Raw genomic sequence first — 13096 nt, 5'->3', positions numbered from 1 at the left:
GTATGGCACGACTATAGCCGATTAAAACTCCACTTTTAAACTCGATTAAAACTCCACTTTTAAACTCGATTAAAACTCCACTTTTAAACTCGATTAAAACTCCACTTTTAAACTCGATTAAAACTCCACTTCTAAAGTCGATTAAAACTCCACTTTTACACTCGATTAAAACTCCACTGTATTAAACTCGATTAAAACTCCACTTTGCATCATCCAGATATCATCCAGATATCATCCAGAAATCATCCAGAAATCATCCAGAAATCATCTTGGTGAAAAGTCGAGTTTTCATCCTTGTATGGCACGACTATAGCCGATTAAAACTCCACTTCTAAACTCGATTAAAACTCCACTTCTGGAAGGCAAAAGTCGAGTTTTACTCGATTTTAACTCGAGTTTTTGTTTGCTGGGATAGTGCCCCGTAGCCAGGTGTTTAAACCTAATATATTAAATAGGGCTATATATACTAGATAGTGCCCCGTAGCCAGGTGTTTAACCCAAATATATTAAATACGACTGTTTACTAGATAGTGCCAAAAAATCGAATGGACAAGCACTATTGTAGACAGTACAGTAAAAAGAGAAACAGGTTTTGTGGTTTGTGGTAGACGGTTTTTATGGAAACATCAAATACATATAAATCCAAATAACTGTTTGTAATATCTTTCTTTGAACCCTATTTTAGATTTACTTAGAGGGAAAGACCAAAAAGACATTGTACAGGGTGTCCCACGAAACATGACGATTGGTGAAAAGTTTAAAATGTCTTCTTACATAGTTTGAACCCCAAGAGAATAATATAAAAATTTTCAGTCCAGCCATATTATAATAAATTTGATTTAAAAGTAAATTATATTTTAGTAAAAGATTTTTTAAACAGAATAAACTACAAAAAGTCTATATTATCTAATACAGTTTACGGAAGAAGACATTTAAAACTATTCACAAACTGTCACGTTTCGTGGGACACCCTGTAGTTGAGTTGAAAGTGCAGTATTTTAGAGAAAACTTTAAGATTCATTTGATACCAATGAAACATGTTTACGGTGTACAAGTTTTAAATAAGAACTTAAAGTCGTTTGTAATATTTCACCAGTTGTTTTAGTCAGCAGAAGAAACTTTTTTTACAATGATTTAATAACTAGGACAAAATATGTAAAGTAAAAAATATATTATAGAGACTAATTTGCTATTTAGGAACATATTTCTTAAAAGAAATTATTGATGAAAGTCATAGTAGAACCGTAGAATTAATTATTTCATCATCATCATTACTTTTGCTGTTTCTATAATTTTATTCGCAGATTTCTTCAAAATGTCTTCTTCACAATCAAAACAAGGAAAACCTCCAACTAGCAACCCTAGCTGAAAGAATTTGCCTAAACCTGCGAGATTTTAAGATGAATTTAATAACTTATATTTAATGGTAAAAATTCATTATTTTTCTTAACCTGTTTGTATACATGCAACTAGTTTGTAGAAAAGTATTTGTTGCATTGCATGTTTTATTCATATTATTTAAGAATTATAAAGAAAAATTTTCTTCTGCTTACTAAAATAACAGATGAAATATTACTAACGACTTTAAGCTCTTAACACTGTAAAAACATCGCCTTGGTATCAAATGAATCTTCAAGTTTTTCTCTACAATACTGCACTTTAGCTCAACTACCATGTCTAGCCGGTCCCTCCCTTTAAATAAAAATTGGTTGATTGCAGAATTAGATTAATTATAACATAATATTTTACCTAAACATTGAGTTCCAATGCCCTGCACCGCCTCTACAGGGGTCATGCTGTACAACTTCAACCTCCCACAACGCCTGTACAGTGTACAGTTTACATAAGTACAGTGAACAGTTTATAGTGAAAACAGTGTACAGTTTAGAGAATACGGTGTAAACTAACACTTAAACAGAACTCATAATTTGAAATATCCAAGGTCTATGAAATTGGGTTGCAAAGATATAGGGATTTAAAAACCCTAAGTGACATAGATTTGTCTCTCTGTCCTGTTGACCCAAGACAGTAGGCACAGCACTCCGACTTTGTTGCTCCTGGCGACTTAATACTCTTATGTAAAAATTTAAGAGTTTGCCAAAGAAACAGCCATTTAAAAATTAGACACTACCAATACACAACTCTAATTCTGGTCCCCGTTACTATGCAGGATTGAGCAATAAATTAGGCTCCAAAAAATTAAAAATTAAAATGTTGATGCCATTTGTGCCACTATTTTGTAACTGGCGAATGTCGGATGAAGAAAATGTGACAACTAACTCCATCTGTGAAAACTGAACAGTTTACCTTACTACTAGTAGCGGCAGTTGCCGATGTTCTAGCAGTTAACCTCAGGAACACAGCCTGTCTTCTCTTGTACTCGTCCATCGTCAGGAACTTCTCCTGCTCGGCGTGGAAAAGACGAACAACATCTCCACCCTACTCATCCACCACATTTATTAAATTTCAATTCTAAAAAAATATAAATATGTATATATGAACGATTCCTTCAGCATTGCCCACAAAGTCTAAGTTTATTTAGATCTAAGAAATGATTTGATTAGGAAAAGAACCAGTTTCCACTTGCAGAGAACGAATATTGTATGGTTAAGATCTAGATTAATTCAGTACAGTCGTCCATGAAGACTTATCCTTAGTGGGTAACCCTTTTGTTAGATATTGAGAGGACTAGAGAGAATTTGTAAAGGTTCTTTTGATCTAAATTCATTTGCATTTACTTTTTTAACTTTTAGTGCAAAACTATCCAGATCTTTAATTATCACGATTGATTGATTGATTGGTTGTGCGTGATTGACAATTTAATAATTGTGTGCGGCATTCCTTGAGAATATCCTCCACGTTCTCCTGGTGCTCGAGGAACAGAGAAATCTTCCAACAAGTCTGCGCATTCACAACATTCACCTAAACAACAAAGATTAATTTAACTACGTCAACAACAACTAGAGTTGGGGAAAAATTGTTGTTCTTTTGAACTATTCAATTTGAACTATTTTTATGTTTATTTGAAATAGACTTTGATGCTCATGCCAATGTCAAAATTATAAAACTACTAATACGTTCAAAGAAAATAGTTTAAATGAGCAAATATTGTGTTAATTTGAACTACAGGATATGACGTCATGTCAGTATTTCAAATGAACAATAGTTTAAACGACCAATAGTTTAAACGATCAATAGTTCAAACAGCAGTAGTTCAAACAATTATCTACCATTTTTTTCGTCGATTCGTCATTTTCAAGGTTTTCACAAAGCTTCACAAAAATCTACAAAGTTTTACATAATTCATAATTTAATTTTATAAATTTTTTATTATTATTGCTTAGTAATGAAGATTTAGCAGACAAAAGTTAAATTCAAGCTTTCGAGTCTATCTTTTTACAAAAATTATTATTTCCTAATTCAAGATTACTATGAAGTTTGCAGGTCATAAAAAATATTTTTGAACCATTGAAAACTTCCATACATTTTCTTGTAGCTTACAGCAGAAATATACCAAAATATTAACTTAAAAAAATGAATAAAAAGTTGGATGCTCGTGAAATGTGCAAATACAAGCATGAAGCAAACTGCAAAATGCAATTGTACAGGACACAGTGAACAATCTGCTGTACAATGTAAACTATGCACGGCACAGTGAACAATCTGCTGTATAGTGTTAACTATACACGGCACACTGAAAAATCTGCTGAACAATGTTAACTGTACAGGGTACAGTGAACAATCTGCTGTACAATTTTAACTATACAGGGCACAGTGAACAATCTGCTGTACAATGTTAACTATACAGGGCACAGTGAACAATCTGCTGTACAATGTTAACTATACAGGGCACAGTGAACAATCTGCTGTACAATGTTAACTATACAGGGCACAGTTAACAATCTGCTGTACAATGTTAACTATACAGGGCACGCTGAACAATCTGCTGTACAATGTTATCACCCTGGTGTTGGAAAAGTTATCGCCCTGGTGTTGGAAAAGTTATCGCCCTGGTGTTGGAAAAGTTATTGCCCTGGTGTTGGAAAAGTTATCGCCCTGGTGTTGGGAAAGTTATCGCCCTGGTGTTGGAAAAGATATCACCCTGGTGTTGGAAAAGTACTAGATTTACAGAGGAAGAGATTTATGATTAAATATGCAAACATGAAGCCGCAAATATATAATATCTATATATATATATATATATATATAATACATATTTCCATAAACTTTATAAATAACTTCATGCGCAACCAGGCTTAAAATTTGCACATTTCATAAAATTTAAATCTTAAGAAACGTTAAACCTTCTGCAACTCCCCCCCCCCACATTACCATTCTGAATTAAGTTAAGTTAATTCGTAAGTTTAAAAAAATAGTTAGAGAAAGTTTAGGGAAACTAAAGATGAATATAAGCATTAGAAAGAAAATATTGGAAAGTGGAAGTTGTTGGTATGAGAGAAAAAAAATGGGGGAAAAAACAAAAAATGGGGGGAAAAAACAAAAAAGGGTGGAGAAAAACAAAAAATGGGAAGAAAAAACAAAAAAATGGGGGGAAAAAACAAAAAATGGGGGGAAAAAACAAAAAAGGGTGGAGAAAAACAAAAAATGGGGGGAAAAAACAAAAAATGGGGGGAAAAAACAAAAAAAGGGCGGAGAAAAACAAAAAATGGGGGGAAAAAACAAAAAAAGGGCGGAGAAAAACAAAAAATGGGGGGAAAAAACAAAAAGAGGTGGAGAAAAGTGTGAAGAGAGGTTTATTTTCTTCCTCATACTGCAATCAAAAACATACTTAGTGAAAAATTAAGTTTTCTTGACCATTTCTATTTTTACCATTGTACAGCTTTGATTCTTGTCAATTCCCATTATCTATAGACCAGGAGACAGTTAGGAGACATGATAAGGATAAGACGCTTTGCAAGTCAACAAACATATAAAAGTTAAAACGAAACAAACAAATAAACACTAGGATAAGCAAACATTAAGAACAAACACTGCCAAGTACCAGAAAACAACAAACAAACATAAATAAACATCAAGAGTCCGAATTTAATGAATTTGATCGCCGTCTCAAATCCGCCAAAAACCGGTTTCAATTGAGTGCCGGCTTAAATCTTGAAACATTGAATACACATTTAAGTGGAACCAACCACATTTAAGCCGCGGCTCAAATTCTTTAAATTCGGCCTCTGCAGATTATGAAAAATGGACTCAAGAAATCAAGAAAAATTAAATACAGCAAACAATCAAGAATTCAAGAAGATATCTAAAAGAAATCTAAAAGATAAGCAAATGATTAAGACATAAAAAGATCAAGAAAGAATAAAGAAATCTAGTGGAAAAATAATCACTAACTTAACAAAGGGAAGAAACCAAACCAACTTAAAAGCAAAATATAAAAAAGTCAAATAATTTTGAAGTTATGAAATCAAAAATCAAGAAGAAAAAGATCAAGAAAACTTAAGGAATCAAGAAATCAAAAAATATAAGAGATCAGAGTCCGAATTTAATGAATTTGAGCCGCGTCTTAAATCCGTCAATTTCCGCCGGTTTCAATTGAGCGCCGGCTTAAATCTTGAACATTGTATACACATTTAAGTGGAACCAACCATATTTGAGCAGCGGCTTAAATTTAAGCCGCCACTCAAATTCTTAAAATTCGGACTCAGCAAGAATATAAAGGAACAAGAAATTCAGTCAGTCTTCAAACTTTTGTTTACAAATTTTGTCATTACCTCTTTACATCCGGGGTTGTCCAACAACTCATAGTTAGCTCCAACGTGTAAAACCTGAATTAGAAAAAAAGTGATTCTTTTATTGGAATTCAAATTTCTTTAATTACTTTACTGTAGTGTAGACCAACAAACTAAATCTAAAAATTATTTAGAAAAAATATTTTTATGAGAAAATTTTATGTTTTACATGTTTTTTAACTGTTGAATTTAAATTTGAAAACCATCTTAAAAATGTTTGAAAATTTGATTAGTTAGAGCGAAAGCCTACCAAAACTGTACTGTACTGTACTGTACTGTACTACACTGTACTTTACTGAAGTGTACTGTACTGTACTGCACTTTACTGTACTGTATCGTACTGTACCTGTTGTCCGGCATTGACAGGAGTCAAAATAACTCGATCTCCAACAACGACACTGTCTCCGTTCGATCTCAGCTGATCATTTATTCATTCATTCAATAATTCATTAAATTTTTTATTAACATTTGAGTCATTATTATTTAAATCATTATCATTTAAATCATTATCATTCAAATCATTATCATTTAAATCATTATCATTTACATCATTATCATTTACATCATTATCACTTAAATTATTATCATTTAGATCATTATCACTTAAATTATTATCATTTAGATCATTTTCATTTATCTTTCTGTCTTCATGTATTCTCTTTTTCTTCTTACAAAATACAAACATAGACACTAAATCTTAGTAAGGTTATATGTTATACTGTTGTCCTACTTCCTATTTTGGCATTAACTCATTAACAGAGAGATATTAACCTGTCACCTGTCAGGCACAAAAACATCGAGAATCAAACCAGAAAAAATGACCTTGATGAATTTTATTGTTTAAAGAAACGTTTTTCCAGGGGTATCTTTGAAAATTACACACATACCTTCCAAAATTGATATTTCAAAATCCCCCCCCCCAAAAAAAAAACTTTTCAGTTTGTTCTTACTAATCTATATATACACTTATATTCTCAGAATTTAAAAAAGTTGTCTCCATAACATTTTGATTATTGTAAACTTTTGAAAATCCACGAAAAACTAATTTCATTAAATCTGCGAATATTTTTTGATCTTGTTTTGTATTGTACAAAGAGAAGATGTTCATAGATAGAGCAACAATTAAAAGTTGAAATATAGAAGATGGGAGCGAAGCGCCCTAAAAGCCTTGTAGTTTAAACTTCGTGATGAAATCCTTTAAGGCAACATATACCTGTAATCATTCCTCCCCATTAGTATAGAATTTATTTCTCAATTTCAATGAACAACTACCCTCCTTTTCCAACCTATCCCCATATCTGTGTTATTGTTTAAACCCATGATATATTGGCGCAATATAACTAAACTTTATCATTTATCATGACAGCAATAGCATACGCTAGGACAGATAGATAGTTAGAAAGATAGATAGTTAGTAAGAAAGATAGGTAGTTTAATAGAAAGATAGAGAGATAGTAAGAAAGATAGATAGTTAGTTAGAAAGATTGATAGATAATTAGAAAGATAGAAAGATAGTTAGAAAGATAGAGATAGTTAGAAAGATAGATAGATAATTAGAAAGATAGAGAGATAATTAGAAAGATAGATAGTTAGTTAGAAAGATAGAGAGATAGTTAGAAAGATAGATAGTTAGTTAGAAAGATTGAAAGATAGTTAGAAAGATAGATAGTTAGTTAGAAAGATAGATAGATAATTAGAAAGATAGAGAGATAGTTAGAAAGATAGAGAGATAGTTAGAAAGATAGAGAGATAGTTAGAAAGATAGATAGATAATTAGAAAGATAGAGAGATAGTTAGAAAGATAGATAGTTAGTTAGAAAGATAGAGAGATAGTTAGAAAGATAGACAGTTAGTTAGAAAGATAGAAAGATAGTTAGAAAGATAGATGGATAGTTAGAAAGATAGATAGTTAGTTAGAAAGATAGATAGTTAGTTAGAAAGATAGATAGATAATTAGAAAGATAGAGAGTTAGTTAGAAAGATAGATAGTTAGTTAGAAAGATAGAGAGATAGTTAGAAAGATAGATAGTTAGTCAGAAAGATAGAGAGATAGTTAGAAAGATAGATGGACATTGGACAGACTAAAAAATAAAATTATTAAACCCAGAATGAACTTCGAATTCACTTGGCAGGCAAATATTGTCGATACTTTGTTTAGAATTAAACATTAATTTGTTTAACCTAAACTGTACACGTGTATCCCTGATCAATATTTCATTTCTTATCTTTTTATTTGAAAAATTGAATGAATGAATTCCTTGTAGAAAGGGAAAATATAAAACCATGATCCTTCATTCCCAGCTGGGTCTAGATATACCCTCATAGCATTCTTCTCTAAACATTATAAAAACATCTTTAAACTGACTGTTGATATAATTTCGCTAAACATTGTAAAAACATCTTTAAACTAACTGTTGATATAATTTCGCTAAACATTATAAAAACATCTTTAAACGAACTGTTGATATAATTTCGCTAAACATTATAAAAACATCTTTAAACTGACTGTTGATATAATTTCTCTCAACATTATAAAAACATCTTTAAACAGACTGTTGATATAATTTCTCTAAACTTTATAAAAACATCTTTAAACGGACTGTTGATATAATTTCTCTAAACATTATAAAAACATCTTTAAACATGCCCCTCAGTTCAAATGGTGCTGAGCAAACTGGTTTTTCTAGCTGAAAATTGATTATTTTCAATTGTGTTCTCTCAAGTGATTCATGCAAAAGAGAAAAAGGAAGGAATTCGAAAAAAATAAACTCTTTTCAAGAAAAACCACAATAACTTACTGACTGACAAACAGAAAACGGTTTAAAGACTACGGTTTATGACATCAACTTGCATCAAAGACTTTTTCATATACACTCTAATTTTTTCAAGATAAAAAATCGCTAATTGCCAAAAAAAGCGACAAAATAGCAATTTTTGTTGTTGAGTATAAGGGATTTTTTTATTTCGAAATTAAGAGTAAGGAAGGTAACTAGAAATTATGTTACTCGTGGGAGCCTTTATTAAAAAACTGTCCCCTCCCTGTATATTATTACCTAGTAAAGCAGGTAAACGTTTATTAACCGTCAGATATTTGTTGGATTTCAAGTGAAGAAGCTGTATCACGTTTCCATACTGAAAACATAACATTTTTACCACAAATAATTTATTTGACAAACCTTTAAACACTTCCGAATTTCGATTTAATACTGAAATCAAATCACTGTTTACTACAAAAAATCAATTGTCTGACATTAAAGAATGAATTAGATATGAATCTTTATAATTTGGAAAACTGATTATTTACAAATGTGGTTTCTCTACAAATGTTATTTGCGCATTTCTACTACAGAAAAAAATAGGAATGTTCCAAACTAAAACCCCAGAAACCTATGAAAACGACAATATCTTCCACATTGTTGATCAGATAAAGATTTCAATGGTACTGTTGTACAAGGACACTGCCATCTTTGAATGGAGGTCACTTGTAACTACGCATACAGTCCCTTTTATTCTAAGACTAAATGAATTAAGATACCATAATGAAACAACAAATTATGTACCACTAACTTGAATTTATTTTCTTAATACTGTAAAAAAAATATCGAAAAAAACTAAATATTCATAAACTAATTTTCCGAATGCCAGTAAAAAACATTACTTAAGTTTTCACATAATAGAAAATCATAATTCTTTATTGCTCTGAGACCGAATTTAAAGAATTTGAGCCGCGGCTCAAAAATATTTGGTTTCACTCAAAATTGTATTCAATGTTTCAGATTTAAGGCGGCGTTCAATTAAAGCCGGTTTTTGGCGGATTTGAGACGTGGCTCAAATTCATTAAATTCGGACTCTGGGCCTTAGGAGAGTATTTCATTGTCAGCCTATTCCCAAAAGAATTCCACCGTAGTTCAGCGTACTCCAATTTATACGTTAACAGTTGGAAACAACGTGCAAGATTTTGCTATATTTCTTTATCTAAAATATTTTAACAAGTCGGAATTGGATAAATGCATTTCAGAAACTACCTTTCATTCAGTAACAACTTTGTTTACAAAAAAGTGTACTGCAGTAGTTCTGGAAGGACAATAAACAAACTCAATAGAATACCTGGATAACAGATCCGAGACATTTTTTGTTTTCTGATTCATTCTGTTTCTTCTCCACCTCTGCAGCATGCTAGAAAACAGAAGAAAATATTATTTGAATTTTTTTTATCTAAAAAGTTTGAGACAGGGAAAATTTCTTTATTTTTCTCAGTAAAAAAATCTTAATATTAATTGTTTGTATGTCTGATCATAACTTAGGAACCCCCTTCCCTCTTTGCTGCTTCAAATTTTGAATGGGACACTATTTTAACTTTAGTGGGTTTGTTTTATTGAAGAAAGTTTAATTTCCCGGCCAAGCTGGGTTCTCAAACTAGTTATTAATAATTTAACAGAAATCCCCCCGCCCCTTTTTCAAAAAACCCCAGCTCTGCCTCTGGGCTCTGAAGAATTGGTCAAACTATTAAATTAAAAAACTCGAATGAACTGCTGTAAATAATTATCATTGAGAAATAAATCTTCAAAGTTCTATCTTCAAAGGTTTAAATGTGTCCTGGAGACTATATAAGCAAACAAAAACAAAATTAAATATTTAATTACGGGGAAAGAATAGAAATGAACACATATAATTTATTTCTTCCTTCCTCCTTTATTTATTTATTTTCGTACACTTTTTCTTCTATAATTCTTCAACATTTCTCCATTTTTCTTTTCAATTTTTTTCCATTTCCCATTTCCTTTCCTTTTCCTTTACTTATTCTTTCCTTATTCTTTCCTTATTCTCTCCTTATTCTCTCCTTATTCTCTCCTTATTCTCTCCTTTCTTTCCTTATTCTTTCCTTATTCTTTCCTTATTCTTTTCTTATTCTTTTCTTATTCTTTCCTTATTCTTTCCTTATTCTTTCCTTATTCTTTTCCTTTCCTTTTCCTTTCATGTTTCGTTAATATTCCTTTCATGTTCCTTTCGTGTTTCTTTCATGTTCCTTTCAAGTTCCTTTCATGTTCCTTTCATGTTCCTTTCATGTTCCTTTCATGTTCCTTTCATGTTCCTTTCATGTTCCGTTCATGTTCCGTTCATGTTCCTTTCTTGTTCCTTTCATGTTCCTTTAATGTTCCTTTAATGTTCCTTTCATGTTCCTTTCATGTTCCTTTCATGTTCCTTTCATGTTCCTTTCATGTTCCTTTCATGTTCCTTTCATGTTCCTTTCATGTTCCGTTCATGTTCCTTTCTTGTTCCTTTCATGTTCCTTTAATGTTCCTTTAATGTTCCTTTCATGTTCCTTTCATGTTCCTTTCATGTTCCTTTCATGTTCCTTTCATGTTCCTTTCATGTTCCTTTCATGTTCCTTTCATGTTTTCTTTCATGTTCCTTTCATTTTCCCTTCATTTTCCCTTCATTTTCCCTTCATTTTCCCTTCATTTTCCTTTCATTTTGCTTTTAATTTCCTATAATTTCCTTTCATTAACTTTCCATTTTCCGTCAATTTTCCTTCCATTTTCCTTTCATATTTTTCCATACGTGTTACTTCTCTTTCCATTTCCTCTTAACTGCCCCCCCCCCCATCTTTATATTATCTTAATAATTTGTTTACATACATCAATATACCCTCACTAACCCTTCACAAAGCCCCCCCCTTCCTCGGCTCTCGTCGTAAGTACTGTTAAATCTAGGCCCCAGGTGGTTTAATAAGCGGAGAAATTTATTCATTTTTTATATTCACCAAGAGGACATGAATCAATTGATTGATCAGCAGCCGATTGATTTAATTGATCTATAGACAGAATAACAAAGCAACGAAATATCTTTGACTCGCGGATTTGATCATAATAGACTCCAACTTTACCCTGACCATTTTCAAAATTATTTCAAAATTATTTCACTTATTGTTTAATTTATTTTAATGTTTAATACAGAAAAAAAATATTATTTGATTTGATTTTACATACGTAAAGACGGATATCCCAACTACAGAGTGTCCCATTAATAAAACTGGGTTGACAACAATCGGTAGTTTTTTTAAATGTCCGATACTTTGGGCCTTTTCAAGTTTCCGCAAAGTTTCTGATCAAAGAACATAATCCAAAACACACAGTACTGTTTAATGAGAGTCTCCAAATATATAATATATATAATAGGCTTACGTCGAAAAATTATCGATGGTAAATGATAATAATCTTACTTCTATCTGTTGCGTCTATGAGAAGAAATTTATTAAAAACTACTCATACTAAAGAACGTAGCGTCCATACAAATTCAGAAACTTGCAATATACGACTTGGATCGCAAAAAAATCAGTTTAATTCCAAACAAATCATTCAAATATTACAACCATTAATCATCGATAATTTTTCGACGCATTCGTATAAAGTTAATAGCTCATAATATTTAAATATTTAAAATTTTCAAAATAAAAATGAACTTGACAATGTACGTACATGAAGACGTCTAAGAAGGACGGGGTCGGTCCGGTCCGTGCTCTTCTTTGCCGCGTCCCAGAACTGTTTCTGAGACGCGTACCTGTTCATCGGGCAAATCCTAAACAGAAACCGGTCATTCAAAGTCAGGCAATGATATTTAAAACAATATCCTTTTATAATTGGCAACAGCTCTTAAAACGTATTTACCTGAAAAGACAGTCGCGAAACTTTTTTGGAACATTTGCGAGGTCACCGGCCTCCGGGCAAACAACACAACGGTCATCAACCAATCTAAATAATAAAACGGTCATCTTCTAATGTAAAAAATATAATGGTCATAAACCAATCTAAATAATAAAACGGTCATCTCCTAATGTAAAAAATATAATGGTCATAAACCAATCTAAATTGGGGGGAATATTTGACATCATAAAAAAATCGCTTACCCTAATGTGGAAAGAAATCCCGAAACATTTCCCTCTGCATACAGGGAAATGATATCCCCCGTATGGAGAAAACTTGCAGCAATTTCTCCCATTTTCTTTTATTATTTCACTTTGTCACTTTCATCTAATTTCTTGAGAAATTAATTGAAAACTGAACACTTGATCTTGAAGCATTACTTTAAATTGCAAGATAAGCTATGAACAGTAAAAACCTTATCTCAGGAAAATTCTGAAAATTAATAAATATTTTAATTTCATATGTTTTACATTTGATACAGGGATACATGCGAAACAGGGAAGTATATGATTACAGGTATACAGGTATACTGGTATACAGGTATACAGGTATACGGGTATACAGATATACAGGGATACAGGAATACAGGTATACAGGTATCCAAGTATCCAAATATACAGGGATACAGGAATATAGGTATAC

General features: G+C 31.7%; 1 protein-coding gene across 1 annotated transcript; it reads right to left on the bottom strand.

Annotated features, from left to right (window-relative positions):
- Positions 1-273: 273 nt before the first annotated feature.
- Positions 274-12882, bottom strand: LOC111715011 (inositol 1,4,5-trisphosphate receptor). The gene is made up of 12 exons (XM_023490245.1): positions 12658-12882; positions 12419-12502; positions 12230-12329; positions 9858-9926; positions 8804-8882; positions 8008-8084; positions 6097-6168; positions 5733-5786; positions 2842-2922; positions 2308-2439; positions 1750-1823; positions 274-439 (listed from the first exon to the last, which is right to left on the bottom strand). The coding sequence occupies exons 1-12, from the start codon at positions 12747-12749 to the stop codon at positions 289-291; spliced, it is 1065 nt and encodes a 354-aa protein (XP_023346013.1). The 5' UTR covers positions 12750-12882; the 3' UTR covers positions 274-288.
- Positions 12883-13096: the final 214 nt, after the last annotated feature.

This window comes from Eurytemora carolleeae, unplaced genomic scaffold, assembly GCF_000591075.1.
Source record: "Eurytemora carolleeae unplaced genomic scaffold, Eaff_2.0 scaffold1683, whole genome shotgun sequence".
NCBI classification, from domain to species: Eukaryota; Metazoa; Arthropoda; class Copepoda; order Calanoida; family Temoridae; genus Eurytemora; species Eurytemora carolleeae.
This window is presented reverse-complemented; position numbering and strand designations above follow the sequence as displayed.